At 38.2% G+C, this 24164-nt stretch overlaps 1 protein-coding gene and 1 long non-coding RNA gene across 4 annotated transcripts in view; one reads left to right on the top strand and one right to left on the bottom strand.

Annotated features, from left to right (window-relative positions):
* Positions 1-19101, top strand: part of LOC143211318 (potassium voltage-gated channel protein Shaw) — a 163043-nt gene extending 143942 nt beyond the window's left edge. For all 3 annotated transcript variants that reach the window (XM_076428846.1, XM_076428849.1, XM_076428847.1), the window contains 2 exons: positions 48-1086; positions 4088-19101. In XM_076428846.1, coding sequence (XP_076284961.1) covers positions 48-1086; positions 4088-4152 — 1104 coding nt within the window. In that variant the 3' untranslated portion in view covers positions 4153-19101. The remainder of the gene's footprint in view (positions 1-47; positions 1087-4087) is intronic.
* The window catches only part of LOC143211323 (uncharacterized), an 86512-nt gene that overhangs the window by 33506 nt on the left and 28842 nt on the right, over positions 1-24164 (bottom strand). The gene's annotated exons all lie outside the window — the stretch shown is intronic.

A 24164-nucleotide genomic window follows, 5' to 3' on the forward strand; every position in this document is an offset into this window, starting at 1 on the left:
GTACTCCCTGTATATGCAGATAATCGAATGTGAAAATTGTTCCACAGGTGATCAGCATAGTCTCAGTTCTCTTCATCTGCATCTCGATCGTCTCGTTCTGCCTGAAGACGCATCCGGACATGCGAGTGCCAGTAATCGTGAACCGGACGGTGAAAAAAGACAACGTAACCTCTTGGACAGTGGACAAAACGCACACGAACGCTCACGACTGCTTTTTCTACATCGAGTGCTTGTGCAACGCCTGGTTTACTCTCGAGTTCCTAATACGTATTACTGCGAGCCCGAACCGGTTCGTTTTCATCAGGAGCTGGGTGAACCTGATCGACCTGGTCGCTACTTTCAGTTTCTATCTCGACCTGGCGCTTCAACGGTTCGCCTCCCACCTGGAGAACGCGGACATCCTCGAGTTCTTAAGCATAATACGTATCATGAGACTGTTCAAGCTGACACGTCACTCGTCTGGTCTGAAAATCTTGATACAGACATTCCGTGCCTCCGCGAAGGAGCTCACTCTCCTCGTTTTCTTCCTGGTCCTTGGAATCGTGATATTCGCCAGTCTCGTTTATTACGCCGAACGAACCCAGTACAATCCACATAACGACTTCAAGAGCATACCACTGGGTCTATGGTGGGCTCTGGTCACGATGACCACCGTTGGCTACGGGGACATGGTGCCGAAGACCTACATCGGGATGTTCATTGGCGCGCTTTGCGCCCTGGCCGGTGTACTCACGATCGCCCTGCCGGTGCCCGTGATCGTCAGCAACTTTGCGATGTATTACAGTCACACGCAGGCGCGAGCCAAGCTACCAAAGAAGAGACGCCGCGTACTTCCGGTCGAGCAGCCAAGAGTTAGAACTCCGGGTGTGCAAATCATGGTCGTCGGAGGAGGGACCGCCGGTCCATCTGGCTGTCCACAATCACATATGCCACCGGGTGGACCATCTATGGGCGCTGGTGCTCTATCTTCTGGCCTTGGCGCGACACCTGGAGTCGGCTGCCCCGGAGGCCAGGGCCCATTGAACAGACGGATGAACGCCATCAAGACCAATCTTCCCAAAGATGTTTCGTTCGCCACGAAAGCTGGTAAGTTCTCGATAATAATTCAATACCATTCAAGTAGGAATCAAACATCTGAACCGGTCAACGGGTACACCCCTCCGTACTGATTTACAGTGAATAACAAAAGTAAGTTAATACTCATATTTTCAATAATGAAATCACGATAACAGTAATATTTATTCACTTATAAAAATAAACAAGTTGATTACATATTTAATAGTAATGTTGAAAACAAAATTTATCACGATAATCACAGTGATCTGAGGATTTATCAAGATATTGATCTTTCTATACTAAATATACAAAATTTGGTGTGCCAAAAGTAAGTAAGTTAAAGTATTGTTTAATAACATTGTCCAACACCAAATTTGTTCCACAATTACATTGTGATGGTGGTATTTATAGAGTTTTGTGCTCTGATTCCGAATCTGCCCTTAATTTCTCTCCTAGACGAACAGTTCTTGAGAAACAAGACTTCGAAAAAAAATATTTTTCAACTTTAAACAAATATTGTGATGGTATTATAAAAGATATTGAATTGTTCTTTACAGCAAAAGATTCTGTAGACTTTCCCGAATACAGTGATATCTAATACTAATACATTATGAATGTTTAAACATGTTTAAACGATCATTAAAGACGGAGAGAGATACCACTTTTGCACCAATTTTTGAGAATATTTTTCAATTTATCTCAAAAAATTAGGATTTAGCGGAAAATCAAACTATACCACGCGATAGAGCAGACTTTGACCTTGAGAAATCACCCTTTGAAGTTTGCTACGTCGACGTTTTTTCCCGAACCAGAAAGCAAAATATCTTCTTCACCCGGCATGAGTTGGCCAATTTATGTTGAGATCGCGCTAGTGGTGAGCGCCATTGGCGGCAACTTATTGTTAATGTTGTGTAATGGCGATGATATTTTGCTTTCTGGTTCGGGAAAAACGTCGACGTAGCAAACTTCAAAGGGTGATTTCTCAAGATAAAAGTCTGCTCTATTGCATGGTATAGTTCGATTTTCCGCTGAACCTTTATTTTTTGAGATAAATTCAAAAATATCCTGAAAAGTTTCTGCAAAAGTCGTGTCTCTCCGTCTTTAATGATTGTTCGAACATGTTTAAACATTCATAATGTATTAGTATTAGATATCACTGTATTCGGGAAAGTCTACAGAATCTTTTGCTGTAAAGAACAATTCAATATCTTTTATAATACCATCACAATATTTGTTTAAAGTTGAAAAATATTCTTTTTTTCGAAGTCTTGTATCTCAAGAACTGTTCGTCTAGGAGAAAAATTAAGGGCAGATTCGGAATCTCAGCGCATAAAACTCTATAAGTACCACCATAACAATGTAATTATGAAACACATTTGGTGTTGGACAGTGTTATTAAACGATACTTTAATTTACTTTTGGCACACCAAATTTTGTGTATTTAGTATAGAAAGATCAATATCTTGATAAATCTTCGGATCACTGTGATTATCGTGATAAATTTCGTTTTCAACATTACAATTAAATATGTAATCAACTTGTTTATTTTTATAAGCGAATAAATATTACTGTTATCGTGATTTCATTATTGAAAATTTGAGTATTAACTTACTTTTGTTATCCACTGTATACAGGGTGTCACACGTAACTGTCGTCACAATATTTCAAAATGATGTAGTTTTTAGTCGGCTACAAAATACAATAGAAAAGATTCATAAAAGAAATTTGTCATGAAAACTGAAGGTCACCTTCATTTCATTAAATGACACTACATATTTTTTAATACATAATATTATTGCTTATGTCAAGACGAGTTCAATGGGCTAGTACACAATGACCATCACATTGACCTTGACTTTGACCTTCACATTGACATTAACCTTGATAAACGAGTCTATTTAATATTCTAGATTTTATTTCGCTTAAAGGAAATAGTATTTTAAATGAGATATACAATTTCAAAAATAAAATATTTCCATTTCAACAATTTATTCCACAAAATAAAATAATTCTGTTTTAACAATCTGAAACACGCAAGAAAATATTTGACTTTTTGCATTGTTATCATACTCTGAGAAACCGCATAAACATGCAGTTTATCTTATCGTTACCTACACTTTACCTACCGGAAGCCTATTAATAGGATTTTCAATAATTGTGCTGTACCAAGAGAAAGCATAGAAATTTTCTTTTATATTGCAATCTTAAATGAAACTATTAGATGATGTCATTAAGGGTGACTTGTTAGTTCATAATAAAAATTGCTGTTGCTATTGAAGGTTCCATTAAAAAGCGTTTAGCCATGTACCATAGATTCCTTTAAAATTATGCAATAATCACCGGTCGGTAATGTGTTAAGAAACGATTTACACTCATAAATGTATCAAATTCGAACCATTATTTTCAGCGATGATATTTAAAATTGAAATTGAAAATAAAAAAGACAAAATACAAAAAAAATGTTGAATGTTCTTCAAATAAAATACCATTTTCAAAAATGACTGCCTCAAATAAATGATTTCATTTTCAAAAATTACTGCATCAAATAAAATATTTCATTTCCAAAGTTGCACACACACTTTAAAATAAATAGGATTATCTATTTACTATTTAGAATACTATTTTCCCCAGCTCTGTATCGTGACGACGGTTACAGGGAACATCCTATATTTTTTCACAAATATCACAGCACATCTCTCTGATATACCGAGACATTGCTGTAACAAGTTCGAATCTCTACGGATTGAATTTATCGCAAAGTTCGATAGACACGGTCGTTGACGATTTCCGAAGCGGAAATACACGAGCCAACATACTCCGAGTTCAACAGATGCTTCGAAGGTGTCGAAAGTTCTTGACTGGTTCTCAATAGGGGAGGCTCTTTAGGTTATTTAACGCTTAGAAAAGGAGCTCGAGCCAAGAGAGGTTAACCTCTTTGAAACGCGTGCCAATTTAGTAGCAATTGTCGGCCCGAGCAGAAGTGTCTCTAGTGTCTTTGTTTTTCCTTTTCTTCTTGTACCGTGGGTTCCAGAGGAGGACCGGAGGAACTCTAACCTGCGGACTAACGGGACCAAGACAGCCGGAGGTTTGGGTTAAAAGCTGGAACCAAGAACTACTCTCCACTGCCGAGGTGCATTCGACCGGGGCGTTGCGTTGGAAGTTGGAACGACCAAGTCGGAACGAGATAGGGTGAGAGAATCGGGAACGATGAGGGGAAAGATTGCCGGAGGAGCGAGCTGAAGACGGGTATCAAGATTGCACGGTCTATAAGGGAATATTAGATCGCTGCGGATGAAATGTCGGATTTTTACCGCGACGAATCCCGTCGCTTTTTACGACACCACGGGAATTATTAGAACTGTTCTATCTTTCTTTCTTTTCGTTCGTTCTTTCCTCCCTCCGCTTTCAACGGAGTTTCAACAGTCGGCTACTCGTGCTAGGAAGAAATTCCCGTCTCGAGGCCCGGTCGTCTAACTGGAGTACGCTCAAAAGTTTCTAGTTCTAATGTAACAATGTCCGAACACTTAATGGGAACCTAAACGATTTCTGTCTACAGCACCAGCGTCCTTTTGCGTTCAGCAATTCGAGCTATTTCACCCAGAAACCTAAGCTTTTCGAACTGTCGCGTCGGTTCGAATCCTCATTTACGGATGCTGAAATTGTCGTCGACTCTTTCAACAGAGATGAGACTACCTCGTTGAGCTTTCGTGCCATGTAGCGAAATGTTCAACGAGCTAGTCTTTGAGCCTGTTGTTTCTTCGAGATTATTTTACAATAGGATGGGAACTTCTGTTAACCACTTGCCGTATTTTAACGAGTCAGACTCTTTTGAACAAAGTCTAACAAATATGAATGCTTTAAAGTCAAGCTAGGAGCGGTGCTGAAGAGTGGGAGACCAGAAAATTAATGGTGAGGTTCCCGAGGTTCTGATTTACACGAATTGCTTAGGGGAATTCTCCGAATTGAACGACACCGATGTGCGCATGTTATTAGTTACTAAACCATGGTATGCTCTGTCTGTACTGACAAAAGTTGTGGCAGAAAAGATGCTGGCCGCGACCACCCTCATCTCCTCTGTGGTATTATTTTAAGAAAGTGTAAAAATTTGGATAAATATTCTTCTTGTTTCGATAAAGAAATACAAACTCGTCACTTTCGTTACACCGTAAACCCATTGTTAACAAAGCAAAGGAAATATAAAGAGGAGACATCCGACAGAGGAAAATTCGCAATACCTAAATACCATATAATCCATATCACAAATTTAATAGTCGTAGGACAAGGAAGTCCGCATGCTCTGATCGATCAAGAACTCTACCGTAAAATAACCGTGATCTTCCCGAGTGAATGGTTCTGTACATCCTGTCAGGCTGGCTTGCGAGAGGAACGATGCGTCGTAAAGCCGAAGCAATTAGCGGTAGCAATTAATTGGAGCCCTTAATTAAATCAGCGAGCGGCGTTCAATTCAGGCTCGGCAACTTTGCAAAAGGAGGAAAAAAAGTTTTCGTGTATAATCCCTGGCGAACCGAGAAATCGACCAAATCAGCGGAGAAGCTTACTAAGCGAGCACCGCGCGCACAAAAGGTCCGACATTTCGTATGCACCGATCAAACAATATTCAGGGATTTCTCGCGATCCAACGTTAGCCTGTATATCTCTTTCTCTCTCTTTTTTTCTTTCTTTCTTTCTTTTTTTTGACGCTTCGCGTTTCCCGTTGACTGGCTCTAATCCTCTCGATCCCTCCAACGGTTGCTCCCGAATCCGGCTTTCTCCCGATAAACACGAATCATTCGCTCGCATCGTTCGCCGAGAACACCAGAAAGCATGGCTGACTCAGTTTGTACAGGCTGGGTCAAAAATGAATGGTACAAGCGAGGTCGGGGAGATAGTACAGCTAAAAATAACAAAATTACGTTGGATGGCTTCATTTTCCAGAAAATTGACTTTAAAAGTTGGTCACGATCAGACGCTTCAACTAATTTCCACAGTTTTTTCCCGATATAGAACGATGGTTTAGGACGCCTTTCGACGTATTGCGAATGAGGGTACCAATTCGGCTTTACATTGTTCTTCACCAGGCCGAGAGTTTATACAGACTTGGCTAAAAAGCATGGCACAAGCAGTGATGCCAGAAATGCGCAACATTTCACACGCATGCGCAACAAACAGTACCGTATCTATGTAAGGTAGCAGAGCCCTGAGGCAATTATATTGGCAGGAATGTACCGAAACAATCTGTACCGGACAAAAAGACCCTAGGACGTGTACTACGAGTTACAAAATATACACAAATACACTTGTTATGCATTCATTTTTTAGAATCAAATTATATACATTTTTTAAAATTCTGCGGGGTGCTCAAGGTACCCCATTTCATCGAGAATCTTATTATACTGAGGCTAATCGCCGCGCATGCGCGTGAATTATTGCGCATTTCTGGCATCACTGGGTACAAGTAGTCTTCCGATATAGTCCAAGATTTTTCGTACGATGGATGGCCGCTGGTGACGCTGGGTGGAAAAAAACAGTAACGTATCTATGATGACGAGATAGTGGAGCCCTGCGCCCTGCGCCTTGAGACAGTTATTATATTGGCACGAAAGTACTGAAACAATCTGTTCCGGACAAAAAAACTTCTGGAAGTGTCCCACAAGTTACAAAATATACACAAATACACATGTTATACATTCAATTTTCAGAATCAAATCATACCAATTTTTTCAAATTGTGCGGGGTGCTCAAGCTACCCCATTTTATCGAGAATCTTACTTCACTGAGGCTGAAAGCGCCACCAGCGGTCATCCATCGCACGAAAAATCTTGGATGATATCGGAACACTGGGTACAAGCGAGGTCAGGGAGATAGTACAGCTAAAAACAACAAAATTGCGTTGGAGGATTCATTTCCCAGAAAATTGGCTTTAAAAATTGGTCATGATCAGATGCTTCAACTGATTTCTAGAGTTTTCTTTCGATATAGAACGATGGTTTAGGACACCTTTCGACGTATTGCGAATGAGGGTACCAATTCGGCTTTACATTGTTCGTGAGTGTACCGAGAGTTCATATACCTGGGCCAAAATTAATGGTAAAAGCAAAATCAGGGAGATAGTACAGCTAAAAATAAGAAAACCGCGTTGTAAGCTTCATTTTCGACAAAATTGGCTTTAAAAATTCGTCATAATCAGATGTTCAACTAATTTCTAGAGTTTTCATTCGATATAGAACGATGGTTTATAGGACGCCTTTCGACGCATTGCGAATGAGGTTTTACATTGATCTTGAGCGGGCCGGTAGTTTATCGGTACCATAAAGTATTCGACCGAGCAGCTATACCAGCGGACAACTTCAAAAAAAGAGGGGGGGCATAGATGTTCTTGTTGCGAATAAAGGGACCTATTCGCGATCAAGCATATTGCGCAACAATTATTGTGCAGCATGATGTTACGCAAATCGACATTGTATTAATTAGTCAATCATTAACATTCACGATCAATCATGTTGCGCAACAGGCATTGTTGCGCAACATGCTTGATCGTGTATAGGCTCCTTAAACGTCGTCTTCTTATATCGGAAGAAAACTGTATCCAATCGTTAGACAGCATAGATTTTATGCATTTATTACAAAAATGAGTAAGTGTAATTTTAAACACTAAAAACATTAGACGAATTTGAAAATACTATTATATTATTGGGTATGGAGATAAGTTTCCGCCTTTTTGACAGATGTCGTTGTACTTAAATACCGATCGCGTATTTGATGGAACGTAGTACATGCTTTTGAAAGGTATGTGTCTAAGCTTCGAAACGCAGTTAGTAGCAATTGTTCAAAGCGTGAACAGCAGTCAATTTTTCGCATGAAAAATGTCGACTTTTGTTCCAACCAAGCAGCATTTGCGGGAAGTCATGTTTCATTATTTTGTTTTAAAGGAAGGTGTTATATATTTACTGTATTATATTTATTATATATTTACGGGGACGATGCTCCTTTAACAACCATGATTTCGACGTAAGGGCAAAGATTGCGATGGTGTGCCGAAAAATTCGAAGATACAGATTTGCCAGCATTACTTGGTGGAAATCCATGTCAAACATTTAAAGAACTGTCAATTGAATTAAACGCCGATCGATCTACTGTTGGAAAACGTTTACACGTTATGGGTATGGTTTACACCAGGCCTGACCAACCCAAATGGTTTCGCGGACCACTTTGATGACGCGTAACATTACAGCGGGCCGCACTTTAGTAAACGTGCTTTTAAAAAAATAAAAGTTTATTGTTATACGTCGCATTTGCGCATTATAACAATATGACACATGCAAATTTTCGTTTATTTAATATTCTTTACAATACAATTCATAGAATTTAAAATTCGTACAATTCACGTGGAGGGTCACACGCGGCCCGCGGGCCGCGTGTTGGCCAGACCTGGTTTATACGCTTCTTTTCAACAAAAAAGGGCGGAAACTTATTCCCATACCCAATATTTTCAAGCCATTGAACATATTTCGAGAGAAAATAAATTTCTATGTCACTCCGGTTTGTTGTGATTCAGGAGGAAGATTTTTATTTTGCATAAAGATCCGCTGTCTATGTCTATCAATAGCACTCGTCTATTCGATGAATCTTCGAATTCACTTTTCTCGTAATTAAAACCTCGAACGCGATTTTGTTATTGGATATTTTTATCTTCTTTCTAACTGTACTATGTCTATGTCCTCATTTGTACCACAAATTTTGACCCACGCTGTAGTTAAATACGTCCGTCTGTATAGATCGGTGCCGTGCGCAGACCAGGGTACGCGTATACATACGCTGCAGCTTCTCTCGCTCGGTATAATTCTCGTACTCGAGCAACTACGCTCAACGGTGCGTGCACATGCAACTTGCACTCGATATCAAATATTTTCGCTGAATTGTTCCCCCAGATGCGATTCGTGTCACAGATCATCTCGACTGCTTGGTCACTTTTCTAGCGATACATGCAGATGACAAGCTCTGACGAATACGAGACGTCAATCTCTGCCTTCTCGATGGGACATTCTGCATTTCCAATTTCAAAAAATCATTTCAACCCCTTGCCGTATTTTAACGAGACACGCTCGTGATGAAGATTTTAAACAAAGTCTAACAAGTATGAATGTTGCTCCTTTCTTTTTAAATTAAAACAAAAAATTGGGTTTGTTTGTAATCAATATTTAAGCACTAAAATAAATGTAGCCATACAAAAAATATAAATTTTCTTTCTTCTTCTATGACCTTTTTGAGAATAAAGACGTTTTCATCACTGTAATTGTAAAGAAAATGATACGACAAGGGGTTAACCCTTTGCACTCGAAGCAATTTTAATTCGAAACCTAAAATCATTTCTTTCGACCCAAAACATTTTTATTCTATGTAATCTCTTTTACATTGTGCACATGAAATTTAACCAGTTTTCTCACATGTAACAGTTGAGCTTCTCACAATTTATAGAAAACAGACGAATTTAATAATATTATAACTGTTTTGAATAATGGTGTGGCCATTTTTACTGGCGCCTTACAGTCGCCATTCGAGTGCAAAGGGTTAATACATTATTTGACACACATAAAACTGCAATAAAATTCGCCTTTTTAAAGCTGGAAATGGTACTAATTAATACAAGCCATTTGCGTATCTTCAAGCATGGTTTCTTCAAGACTGAATGTAGATAGTAGAAGAAACTTGCCAATATCGTACTGCTTAATAAATTTTAGCTCTTCGAAGAAATTTGGAATGCTTCTTTATAAGAAAATTATATAAGTCACGTAAGAAGGTGACATCTTGCTTTAATATTTCAAGAGAACGACCTGTTTACAATTTTACATTCTTACGTTATCCGGAGTCGATTATGTATTATCCTACAGTTCGAAACAGTATGATGGGAAACGCCTAAAATAGTACAATTTCATTTGGGGACAATAAAACGCTGATAATAAAATTAATTCTTCCGCGGAGAAGGCAAAAATCTCTTTCATATGTACATATTAAAACACAATCTTGTAAAACGTTTAATTCAACTTCGAGATGAATATTTAACTCTCGGGGAGGGGGGAGCTCCACTGTGACCCAGATTTATGGACGTCCCATCTAAATTCTAATTTTTCAGTAACCAGTTTAAATCATAGTTATTTATATTAAGTGGGATAATAAGATTAATATATTGATCTCCAAGAGAAAATTGATACCTAAAGGCTTAAACGGATCTTGTGCTACGACTGGCATGAAATCGTCAATAGTATTCACAGTACAAGGGTTAATGTACTATGCGAGAAGTGCATGAACAATGTAAAACAAAGGAGATTTATTTCGTATATAATAAAGTATACGTACGATGTTAACAATCGTTTAAAAAATCTGTTTTCCGTTTAGCGAAACTATTGGAAGTATATTTTCATCTATTTTCCGTTTCTTACGATAGACTTCGAATTTTGCATAAAAATTAGCAATTATACATAATTGATAATTGATAGTGTTATATCATATATAATATTAATATTATGGTAATAATTAGACTGCGGATTTTATGCATTTATGACGAAAATGGACACATTCAATTTAAAGCAGTGGACGAATTAAGAAGATTTAAGGACATCGGTGCATTAATTTCAACTTGATAGGATAATTAAAAGCAGAATACCATTTTTATTCGGCATAAAGATATACATATATAATATAATATACACATATTATATATTAATATTATAATAACTATAATATTATCTAATTAATAAAAGCTACATCTATCTGATTTTTTAAATTCAATTTTAAAAACACAAAACAGTACATTGCTATGGGAAAAAAGTTGTATTATGGAAACCACAGACTGCAGATACTATATTTATGGCGACAAGTTGTGTATAATAAATAACGAATTAGTTCACGGGATACAATTTAGATAATCGGCACGCATTTGGCAAGTTTCTCCTATATATACGCTATACTGATTTATAAGATTACACCGAGAGATTTCAATATTATCCATTATCGCTCTGTTACTTGTTATTGTGACGTTTCGAATCCGTGAAACAGCGGGAGAATTATTTCCGTTTGAATGGCCGTATCGATCGCGCGTAGTGAATCGGGAAGAACTCGTTTCCACACGTACACATTCATCTGAGAACGCGTACGTACAGATCCGTTGTGTAATGATATCACCATTTCTAACCATTAACTTATAAGCTACAACATTGTGAACACATTCTCACTCGGATATCGCAATATTTAACCGCTTCGTTACTAAAGACGACTATAATCACGGGAACATCGAACGCACCTCGTATTCTAAAAGTGACTATAGCACCCATGGTAGCTAAAGCTGCCTACTTGTTAGTATTTAACAATGCATGTGTGTGTTCGACAGCTCTACTTGATTCAACCGTTAACATAGAATTTGTTGAACACTAACCGTAACACGACCGGTCAAATAACCGCTTTCGGGTCATTCCATGCCAAATCGATCGCTTTTTGCAGGCACCATCGTTGATTTTGTTCTAAATGAAATATATTGTAGTCCATGTGTGAAATTAGAGGGGGGTTTAAGTCATCATTTTTCTGATTTCGAATTTTTTTAGAAATGGCAGGCCTTCAAAGTTTTCAATTTTTGCCCATTTTGGCAAAAACGGGTCTCAGTTACGAATTTTTATCTCGGGAACTGTTCGTCCGATTGAGCTACATTTTATTTTGTTTTATTCGGAAAGTATTGGGCTATTACAAAATAATTTTTTCAACCTCGAAAATCGACTTTATAATGTCGAAAAATTTAAACAAATTTAAATTTTGAATAAAATCAATTGCAAAATTTTTACCGAACAAACAGACAAGAAATCGAGGTAATAAAAACGTGGTAAAAAATATGGTTATATTCCTTGAAGTTTCCCTTTTAAAATGAGCCCATGAAATAGATGGAGCCACAAAAATTAGCGTCTGAATGAGCTGGTAAAGGACGCCGTGTTCCCCCGTTTCCGATAGAGACGAGTCGAGCGCACGGCTATATCGCTGGTCTCAAGAAAATACTAGCAGACTGTATACGACTAAATAATTCTATTTATACCTGGAGTGACAATATTAGTAACCACTCTTGGTTACAATAACAAACATGGTGATTGCTTACAAGCTCGCTTTGCAACAACATTACTAATTAATGGCACTAGAAGCTTTCATAGCTTTACTCCATTATCGAATAAAGAACTGCTATGCAAAACTTGCTCGTGCGATAATGATGGCTCTGTTTTTAGTGTAATGAAATAGGTTTTCTTATATTTTTTTCCATAATCCTTAAGTCTACCCCACACAATGATCCTATCCATACTTCTTACCATAAATTCTCCTTATCCCTCCCCGATGGAAGAAAACCACCACCTTCTCGTGGCTTCCATTCAGCAACACCTTTTTCGTAGAACATAAAATTCGTATAAAAACTAATATCTATAAATGAAGTCATGATTAAAAAGGTGTTGTTGGCCAAGAGTGGCCATTTCAACGAAAACATGATTTCATTAATTTCTTGTCACAAAAATCGATTTCTTGAAAAAATTAGAGGTCGTAGACAAATTTTGAGACCAGATTTGAAATCAGCTTGAAAAAATCTACGGGAAATGATATATAGCATGTTAAAAAAAATCTTTTCCGCCCGTGGTAACGGAGAAACCACATTTTCTTGAAATTGTGCAAGTATAACGAATTTTCGCAAGGCTAAAAACCGTTCGTACCGTAATCTCCCTATTTTTCCCATATTCTGCGAAGTTTCAGCTTTAATTTTTAAAAATATTCATCGCTCTACCTCATTTCTATCGAAAGTTCTTTGATTTTGAATCGAGTTAGGTCAAATTTACCCACTGTGCGGCGTCCTTTACCAGCTTATTGTGACGCTAATTTTTGTGGCTTCATCTTTTTCAAGGGCTCATTTTAAAGGAGAAACTTCAAAGAATATAATCATATTTTTTTCAAAATTTAAATCACTGAGCCCCATCATCGAAAAAAACGCAAAAGAAGAATTTGTTTAAATTTTTCGACATTATAAAGTTGATTTTCGGGGTTGAAAAAATTATTTTGTAATAGCCCAATCCTTTCCGAATAAAACAACAAAAATATGTAGCCCAATCGGACAAACAGTTCCCAAGATAAGAATTCGTAACTGAGGCCCGTTTTCGCCAAAATGGGCAAAAATTGAAAAGTTTGAAGGCCTGCCATTTCTAAAAAAATTCGAAACCGGCAAAATGATGACTTAAACCCCCCCCCCCCTAATTTTACATGGACTACAACATATTTCATTTAGAACAAAATCGACGATGGTATTTGGCATGGAATGACTCTTTCACATTCTTTATTTTTGAATTATTGAAATGATAAAGATGCTTCCATTAGAAATTATTCAATAAATTTCTTTGTTCGAGCACGTACAGTAAATCCTCTATCGACGCAAAAGCCTCGGGAAGGTTCGTTTGCATCGATCGTAGAAGGTCACTACTTTTATATGTATACTTCTTAGAGGAACTTGTTTATTAAATTGATATTCCACGTTAAGAATGACTTAAAATTAAAATTTATGTACCGTTGTTTGAAAATTTTATAAAAATTTCATTTTTAGAATATTATATAAATAACGATATTTAAAATGTAGTTTATTTAAGGTATATAATAACTCCGCGTCTCTTTCTTTCCCATACGCTGTCCTTCCTTGCGCCCGAAACGTTCATCGTCAATTAAACCACTAAATTTAGTTGAAATTATATCGTGTTTGGTGTCATTTTAATCAGAAGAATGCCACAAATATATTGTGGCAAATTTCATTAAAAAATAAGTAACGATAAAAAAGATTTCCGCGTCGCATTAGTAGTGGTTCACACCGATATACCCGAGCTGAGATCAGATTATTACAGTGGAGGGGATATTTTTTGCATTCATCGTGTACGACCTTTTTGCGACTATAGAGGATTTACTGTATTTGTCTCTGTACAGGGTGTCCCAAAATATTGTACTTCCTCGAAGGAAGTCATTCCTGAATTAAAGAGTTGTTAAAGAAAAACACGGACGTGCTGCGTTGACGTTGGCCGAGCCGGAATCCACCCGCTGTAGCCGCGCTCTGATTGGCCCGTGTTTTTCGTTAATAAATCCTTAACCCCTCGTCGTATTCTAACGAGTCAGACTCGAGAAGATTTGAACAAAGTCTAACAAACATGAATCCTACGCATAAGTTTTTAGATGAAATCAAATTTGGTTCGTGTGTAATTAATGTTTAAACATTAAAATATAGATTTTCGTTTCTCTTCTACGACACTTTTTGGGATAAAGACGTTTTAGTCACTGTAATCGCAAAGAAAATAATACTGCAAGGGGTTAAGCTGCAATGCTGAAAATTGACCACACGATTGCACAGGTTTCTTTCAATAGAAGCTGTGCTTCTCAATATTTATATTTGCTTAACTTTTAGTTTCATCGTTTCAGTGATTTCGCTTTTTTTTTTAACTATTATTTGTTCAAATTATTACGAACAGTCCGAAATTGGTAAATGGTACGAAAATTGTACGGCAAGGGGTTAACAAAGCCACGCACAGCATTCTCGAAAGGAAAAAGTTACTTCGAGTGATATCAGGAATCGCTTCTTTCAAGAACATCCGAAATTTTAGGGACACGCTGTATAAGCAGCCTACATCCGTTTAGGGAAGTGAAATCATAAAGACAAGCTTAATATTTGCTTTTTGGCCAATGAACGTCTCGGTAGTTGCAACTTCATTCTTCGCAGACGTGATTACCTTTATCCTTTGAAATCAGAAACGAGAGAATATCATGACCCGATCAGTCAATGTATTTGATATCGTGCCAGTGCTACGATTGTGTTCCTCGCTTTCCGTTGTTCCCTCGTAGCACCGCGTTCCGTTTCTATAGGTTGCATCTGCATACAGTTGACAGCAGAGAAATTGTGAGGTTGTAAATTAAACAAGGCGACAGGTAGAGATGGGTTTTGAGTGTCTAAAGCCGTGTCCTTTGAAAAAATTATTGCGACACCGTGTCACCCTACAGTCTGCCGTGTAAAGCCACCGACAACAACGCAACACCGTTCGCAATAACATTTTCAAAAGGGCGCAAAGCCTTAAATCTTCGAGCATTCTCTTGCTACGGTCCGTCCGGGTTTGGTAAAGCGATTATGAGCATGGTTATGGGATCGTTTTATAGCTTAGCAGCTTATCGGTCAGAGCGTTCTCTTACGTGCTCGTTATACTGCTCGTTCGTTCGCTGTCGACAAAACGCGAGTAATGGACACGAGCTGTCAGTTAATCCCGCGACACAGCGCGAATTACATACTACGAAATAGTTATCAAAAAATGCGCTTACGAAGCAGAAGTACCACGGCATCATAAAGACAACGATAATAGATCCCTCGCGTCAGACTGCATTATACACTCCCGCTCATAAGTCTTGGGACAGTGATCACTAGACTGCGGACTTTACGCATTTATAACGATAATTGGTACGTACAATTTAAAGCAGTGGATATATATTTAAACAACTTAACACATTACCGACCGGTGATTATTGCATAATTTTGAAAAATTTGTGGTACATGGCTAAACACTTTTTAATGGAATCTTCAATAGCAACAGCAATTTTCGTTGTGAACTAACAAGTCATCCTCAATAACGTCATCTAACAGTTTCATTTAAGATTGCAATGTAAAAGAAAATTTCTATGATTTCTTTTGGTACAGCACAACTATTTCAAAGCCTATTAATAGGCTTCCGGTAGGTAAAGTGTTAAGAACATCAACGTATTAGTTTCGGTTTACTAAGATAATTAAAAGAAGAAAGAAATTTTGTATTTAGCTTCTGTGTTTTGGGATCGACGCAGACATTTTCTATTTTGCACAAAGATCCGCAGTCTAGTGATCACATTTGTATTCAACTCTGTAAAAATGAAATGATCGTTAAAGGGTGAGAACAAATTTTTACTGATTCAACCCTTCGCACTTGGAGTTATTTTAACTCGAAAATTAAACATTTGTTCGGCCTAGAATATTTCCATTCTCTATGATATTTTAAATTTCATGGGTATGAAATTGATACAATAACTCGTACAATACTGAAATGTTCAGTAATTGATTAGTAGACTGCGGATTTTATGCATTTATGGCAAAAATGAATATGCACTATTTAAAACAGTGGACATATTAAAAAGATTTAAAAACATCATTGTATAGGTTTCAGCTTCACCAGATAATTAAAAGGAAAAAGAAATTTTTATTTCCCTCCTCTGTCTTGCAATCGATGCAAACATTTTTTATTTTGCATAAAGATCCGCAGTCTATTGATTAGGTACCAACATATTTAATAATGTAAACAATATTTTGAATAATGGTACAGCAATTTTGAGTGACGCCTCAGAGTCACCACTCGAGTGCTGATGGATAAAGATTTACATGTCAAGGAAAACATGATGCACTCGTATATCAAAAATCTCACCAAGAAGTAAAAAAATCTTTTCTTTCCATCGAAGAATCCACCACGTTTCTTTATTACAGTTTTCACTATTCTTGGCATCCGCGTGATCAATCTTTTCATACTTTCTATCGTTATATTATTCCATTCTCGTTCTAAAATATTCCATAAATGTGTTCTCTAGAAACTATTATTTGTTCAGATTATTACAAACAGTTCGAAATCAACATTCTTTGAAGGTCTCATCAGTACAGTTTTTGAACCAACACATTACACATATAACGTAAACATTGAGTTCTAATATTATCGTAGCAATTTGATCGCATTGTTTGTTTTTAGTCACCTGAAGGTCACTTCAAAGTCACAACTCACAACAGTCATATTGTTTTTATTAGGTGTAGAAATTAATGCTTTCAGTAGGGATGGGATCAAGTACCTCGCAAACAGGTTCGAACCTTGATTGATGGAATTCGAACTCTCTGTATAAGTATTTCGAAACAAAAAAATAGTACTCCCAAGTATATTCGAACCTTTGCCATAGACAGTTTCGAACCCTTCACAAGTACTGTGGTAAACGTAAATAATACTTGCAAGTATACTCGAATCTTGGTCGAACAGTTTCGAAACTTTCGAAATTTTTATGAATATCGTTACGAATTTCCGTATTCTTGCACGTTCCGTGGCAACGTAAGGCTGTTCCGGCGCGGCGTCTGTTCACTTTTTTTGTAAATACGCTGTGGAGATGAGAGAGAAAACGGGGTCTCATAATTTTACATGCTTCTACCGATGATTATAGTTTGGAATGTATTATATCGAACATTATCTAGGTGATGTCGAGAACAATCATTTGTATATGTTAACTGCATTATTGGATCCACGATTCAAAACATTAGCTTTTTCTAAAGATGAGTCTATCTCTCGAGCACGGGATGCCTTGACTGATATAGCCACTAATTGTATTAATAATGATAATTCATCTACAACATGTGATAGTTCACAGACGCAAATGTCCGGAAATCGGCACAATAGTGAATTATCAATTTGATCATCCTTTGACAATGAAATAGCAATTACAAATAATACGATACCTAACTGATCGTCTGCTGTGTTAGAAGTGGAAAATTATCTAAAATCACAATATTTAGAACGCAAAGAAGACCCGTTATTATTTTGGCGTGAAAATTCAATCAAGTACCCCATTTTATCAAAAATTGCACGTGACTATCTTTTTATAATGCCCACTTCTGTACCTTCAGAAAGAGTCTTTTCAAAAGCAGGAAATATCATGGATAAAAAAAGAAATAGGATAAAACCAAGTATTGTAAATGAAATATTATTCTTAAATAGTTACGAATTTAATAAAGAAAGTGCTTAATACCTACTATGCAGTTTTGATTTCCAAGATTCGAGTACTCCTTGTGAAAGTTTCGATTACTTTCAACATCGAAGTACTTATAAGTATCTTTTCGAAACTTGTAAGTACTCATTCCGAGGTTCGATGACTACTTGTATACAATGAATACTTTTCAAGTAGAATCATTGAAACTTTTATTGCTTTTAAGTAGTAATCGAAACCCATGAAATGAAACTTGGTTATTGAACTTGACTCGGATTCGTGAATACATGTTGAACTTGATCCCATCCCTAGCTTTCAGTTCAAGTTACCTCAAAAATGGCAAAAACTAATAGAACAAAATATAAAATATGTTATGATGAATTTTATCTTTGAATTTTGATTTAGAAACGCTACGAACTTTCGTTCCCATCCAATAATGCAACAGCGTCTTTAAATTCTTGTAATGTTTCCCCAGTTTCAAATCGCACCTACTCACTTTCCTCATAAACGGGTAAAATCCGCAGTCTAATGCTAACCATGTTAACCTTCGCAAGGTAATATAGGGTCCCAGAGACCCAGCTTTAGATTTTTTAAAAGAATTTTTATATGAATAAAATTAAATCTGTTCGTTTACTTTTAATTCTGTGTTATATTCTTTATCCCAAATTTACTAAAAACGAGGCTATTTATGAAATTCATTTGTCTGGGTCTAAAAGACCCCACCTTACCATTTACGTGTTATTAGACCCTGCGCCTTGCGAGGGTTAAAAAGATTCTCGCCAATTCTCCTCGATTCAGACCCGGGAAATAAAAGTGTAGTCTCGTTCAGCCAGCTCCTATCTCTCGACACAGTTGTGCATACGTGAACGACAGATATCTCGGATGCTCGCTTTCGACGCGGACGGAAGTTGATGGCTCGTGTTTCCTTGACAAACGAAAGCACAGTGGGGAATTTCCTCGCGGAGTGAAGCTCGGGCAAGACACTAGCATAATCTAGCCGTGGAAGTACCCTCTACGACTTCACCATTCCTTTGTCGTCAACTGTACGGCGCGGTGGTAATGACAATGTAGTGACAATAGTCGCGGAGATAGAGCTGGTTAGAGCACCGTAACGAAGTTAGAGAGGGAGGACTTCAGCGAGCTTTTGAAGCTTACGTTGGATAGCTCTGCTGTGTATGCAGGACGGGATATTTACCGAGAGAGAGAAAGAGATGGAAAGAGAGAGAGAGAGAGAGAGAGAGAGAGAAGGGTAAACCACCGTGTTAAGAGAGTCGTCACCTGCGACAAACGAAAGCTGGAGGAAGCGTCGGTGCACAGGGCGCGAGCGTAGAGCATCGTTTAAAGAGGCGAGGAATATTCATCGGCAGCCAGCTTAGAGGCGTGCCCGATGAAAGCTCCGTCTTTGTGAGAGCCGAATAATTTACGAGCCGGGGAGAGTAGAGTTGCGCTGCCAAAAATTTTTCAAAAGTATGCGGCGAGTGTTGCAGGGGCGCTGCGTAATGAGACTAGCGAATCTTGAGAGCTTAAACATTTGCATACAGAGCGTGTTAGCAAGAATTTTTGTTACAAGACGTCGTACTTTTCGAGATCCCTCCGCTGCGTCTCGCGGAAACGGGCCGCAAACGTTTCGCTGATCGACAAAACGGTTGTCTTTAATTTCACGGGATTAGCGTGATTATGGTCGCTGGCCATCGGAATCTTCGAGCGGAACACAGAGTTCCCGCCAGTCCGTTCGCACTGTTCTCCGGTGCGGAGTCCTGAGCACAGAAATCTTGGGGATTTTCAAACCTTTCGCTGCATACCATAGAACGTCATTGCGTTTTCGTTCTCTTGATCTGGATCCGTTCGATAGTGTACAGAGTGTTCGCGTTATTATTGTCCAGTAGGGTGGTCCTTCTTCGTACTTGATCGAAAATTTTGTCTCTCCAATGGAATGGTTCCGTTTGATGAAAAAATAATTCCCATAAAAGATTATTTAGAATTTCGGGGAACGGTGCCCAAGTGCCCACGGCATTTTCCGCATTTCTCAAAAAGGGTACGTTCTATCGAAATTTTGTTCAAATAAGATTGAAAGAGAACATAGTTCCCTACAAGTTTGATGTACACTATTTTTTTCATACGCCCAACCATTCTCGAGAGAATAGTGTTTGAACACGTTGAGAGGTTGCCAATGTGCGTACCATGTCCAGCGTTGTTCTTGGTAATGGTAAATATTAGATGTTGCACAAATAATTATAATCGATTGCGTTGCCACCACCATTTTCTACAATTGTGCCATAACAAGCCAGTGGATTCCTTTTTTTCTAGAAGCTGCACGGGTTTTCTTCGGAGAAGGTCTTGCTGTCTTTGAGAATCTGCTTATCAAAATATAATTACTAAACATTTAGGTATTGTATGAGGCATTACGCCAATTTAAACTATTCTAGGTCGGAAGAAATATGTAATTTTCGATTTAACATCGCTCCGCTAATCATACTCTGTCATGTTCGCGTGCATTTGCCATTTTCGAGAGAAGGACTGGACAGTAATAACGCGAAATCTCTGTGCACGTATATTAAATTATATATACATTTATATACATATATATATATATTTATATACATATTTATTTATACGTATTTATTATTAGGGTGGCATTAATTACTGTTGTCATGATTATGGAAGCTTGCCTATTCATTTACTCGGATAATCATTATTTTCGTACGAAGTGATTATTATCGGAATAAATTATTGCCTTGAGAATCATTGTTAACGATTACCGAGGACGTTTAATATACATTATAATTGAGAGGTGTGCGTACAGCCGCCTATGAATTACTGTGAAATTGCTTTGAAAAGTGTGCTGTTCCGCGGCGAATGAAATATTATTCTGCAAATTGTACCGCGCCACGAACGTTTCCCTCAATTATGCTATAAGTTTAAGCGAGCGTTAATTATGTACCCACTCTTTGCGGATCGATGTGTTATGCGAATAAGACAGCGTGGCAAGAAGCACAACTCTTTTCAGTCTCGAGACGGAGGACGCATGCCGAGAACCAATAAACATTCAACAATGTTCATTTTAATAATAGCTCACGTCATTGTAGCAACCTCGAAGCAATACGGCCGCAGGATTTTTCTTACAGTTTGTACGTACCAAGGCAGCGCTCGGATTTACTTACTCGCAACGGCCGAGTTTCGAAGGCTACGCCCCCTCGACCCGGCCGCGTGTCTCGCTCCCCGTGGCGGCCATAGTTCTCCTAGGCTTCACGAATAGCGAGTATGGAACGCAGTGTTCCATTTCTCGCGCATGCGCGGCGATTTCAGGTTAGATTCTCGATAAAATGGGGTACTTTAAGCACCCCACAGAATTTTAAAAAATTGATATTACAATTAGTCCAGTTAACGAAAAGTTATAGAGGGAAATGGAAGGAACACAATTTTTAACTTTGGATCTTTGTTTGGACTAGTTAGGAGGTAAACATACTAAAAGTCCCCACTCCTAGGAGGTGAACGAAGGGGCACGTAGAAGTTCCCCTTTTTCGGTTTTCCACTTATATCTCGGAAACTATGCATCCTAGCGATAAGACCATTCTATACAAAATTAAAGCTGACAAAATGTGTCATAAGATTGATTGCATTCAATTTTTCGTTATTACGCATATTTTTCCGAGATATCCGCGCTGTAAGTTAGCTAACTTTTCAGCACAATTAGTGAACTTTGAGCGCGGATATCTCGGAAACAATGAGAGATAGCGAAAAACTGAATCAAATCAATCTTGTGGCACATTTTGTCAGCTTTAATTTTGTATAGAATGATCTTATCGCTAGGAAGCATAGTTTCCTAGATATCCGCGCTCAAAGTTCACTAATTGTGAAAAAGAAGAGCCTTATTTGACTAGTTAACTTTGCAGCACAATTAGTGAACTTTCAGCGCGGATATCTCGGAAACAATGCGAGATAGCGAAAAACTGAATCGAATCAATTTTGTGGCACATTTTGTCAGCTTTAATTTGCTATGGAATGATCTTATTGCTAGGACGCATTTTTACGAGATATCCGCGCTCAAAGTTCACTAATTGTGCTGAAGAGTTAGCTAGTCAAATAAGGCTCTTCTTTCTCACAATTAGTGAACTTTGAATGAGGATATCTTGGAAACTATGCGAGATAGCGAAAAGCTGAATGAAATCAAACTTATGGCACATTTTGTCAGCTTTAATTTTGTATAGAATGGTCTTATCGCTAGGACACATAGTTTCCGAGATATAAGCGGAAAACCGAAAAAGAGGACCTTCTACGTGCCTTCCTGCACTCCGCTCACCTCCTAGGAGTAGGGACTTTTAGTATGTTTACCTCCTAACTAGTCCTAGCAAAGTTCTAAAGTTAAAAATAGTGTTCCTTCCATTTCCCTCTACACCCCCCTTTATGAGCATTCATTAACTGGACTAAATTTGATTTTGGGAAATGAATGTATAACATGTGTATTTCTGTATATTTTGTAACTCGTAGGACATGTCCTGGAGTCTTTTTGTCCGGAGCAGATTGTTTCAGTACATTCCTGCCAATATAACTGCCTCAGGGCTCTGCTGCCTGATCATCCTAATATAGATACGTTACTGCTTTGGCCGCGCATGCACGAGAAAAGATGCAGCATATCGGAACACTGATGGAACGCGCCTGAGGAGCTCCGAACTAGGACCGCCGCGGGGAGCGAGCCTTCGAAACTCGGCCGTCGCGAGTAAGTAAATCCGAGCACTGTACTAAGGGGAGGAAGGGGGAGGGGATACGCGATTTATTAATCGCGAACTTGTTACATTACGTAGCGTAAATATTGCGAAAAATGTTTGCATCGCCGCGTATACAGCGTGTTGCTAATATTAAAGCGACGTTTGCATCAACGATCATGCAACGAAAGGTTAAAGTCTTGCCCAGATTTTCTAAAGGCTTCGAGACGTTGCGTCGGCTCAGGAATGAAAAGCACTATGCCCGGAGAAATAAAATGAGAGAATAGTATCGTCGCTGTAAGGATCAGTGGAGGGAGAATTCGCGGAATGCTCGATATACCCGGGGAGGGAATGTCGCGAAGAGGATCTCGTTTTTCGGAATAAGGACGTATTAAAAGTCGAGCGACGCGTGGGTTAAGGATCTTCAGTGTACAGCCCCACGCATTGCACACCTACCATAGGAACTTGAAACGTTTCACACGCATATACGTCCACGTACGTGTAAATATTCGGGTCGATCGTGATCCAGATACGAACGATACAGACACCCCTTTCGTTTCATCTATTTCCCGGATGCTTTCCGTTTAAACGATCCTGCGACTTCCGCAACGCAAACTCTGATCCGTTAGCGATATCATTGTCAAATTATTCGACCACTTTCGCGGGGAACTAATCGAACAGGTCGTAATTTATGTCTCCTGATTCTCGCGGTTGTTTCACCTTAACCCCTTGCCTTACAATTTTATGCCCGGATTGCATTCCGTCGGAAATAAAATCATTTGTATTGCTTCGAAATCAATGTAGAATTAGGTTGCTACTGAATATGGTTTCTGATGGGAGGTTCGAAACAACCAAGTTTGTGGACCGAAACCTATCACGTCTCTCAGACGCCAATTTAAGGTACGGGGTTAATTAAGAGGAAATTGTGGGGAGAGAAACGTGTCGTTTCAATTGTCAGCACATTCAGAAGAGACAATGAACAATTTAAAAGTATGCTTCATTACTCTGGGTGCAACTTTTTTATTCGTAACGACTAGACTAGATCTTTATGCAATTATGGCTTCTAACAAATTTCCAAAAAATGCCAGAGTATTCAATTCGACGGAATTTAGTACGATTTTAATTTATTTCTGATAGCATGGAAATCTACCACGGAAAATAAGATCCGATTTGATTCGATTTTCTTAGAATTCGTCTACAAAAAATGCAAATTGCATAAGCACCCGCAGTCTAGTAATGACTATAAGCTAAGTTCAGTGAATGCTCCATGCACAAAATCGTTTATATTCTTTCAGCCTGATTGAATAGGTATGGACAGAACCTCCCGTATTCGAATTGATAGAACAGTGAAAGTGTTGATTCATTTTATCGACGTCATACTTAATTTACTTGGAAATTTGGAAATTCTATATCGTTTTAATAGCTAAAGTATGTAGATAATTTAACGTATATAATTGCATAGAGTTTCTACCAATGATCTACTAATGATCTAGCAAACATAACTAGACTGCGGATCTGTATGCAAAATCAAAATTTGACACATCGATTGCAAGAAACCGGGAACTGCATATAGGCATTTATTTTACCACTTAATAAATTTTCTTATGTGTTTAC

The sequence above is a fragment of the Lasioglossum baleicum genome, chromosome 8, assembly GCF_051020765.1.
Source record: "Lasioglossum baleicum chromosome 8, iyLasBale1, whole genome shotgun sequence".
NCBI lineage: Eukaryota > Metazoa > Arthropoda > Insecta > Hymenoptera > Halictidae > Lasioglossum > Lasioglossum baleicum.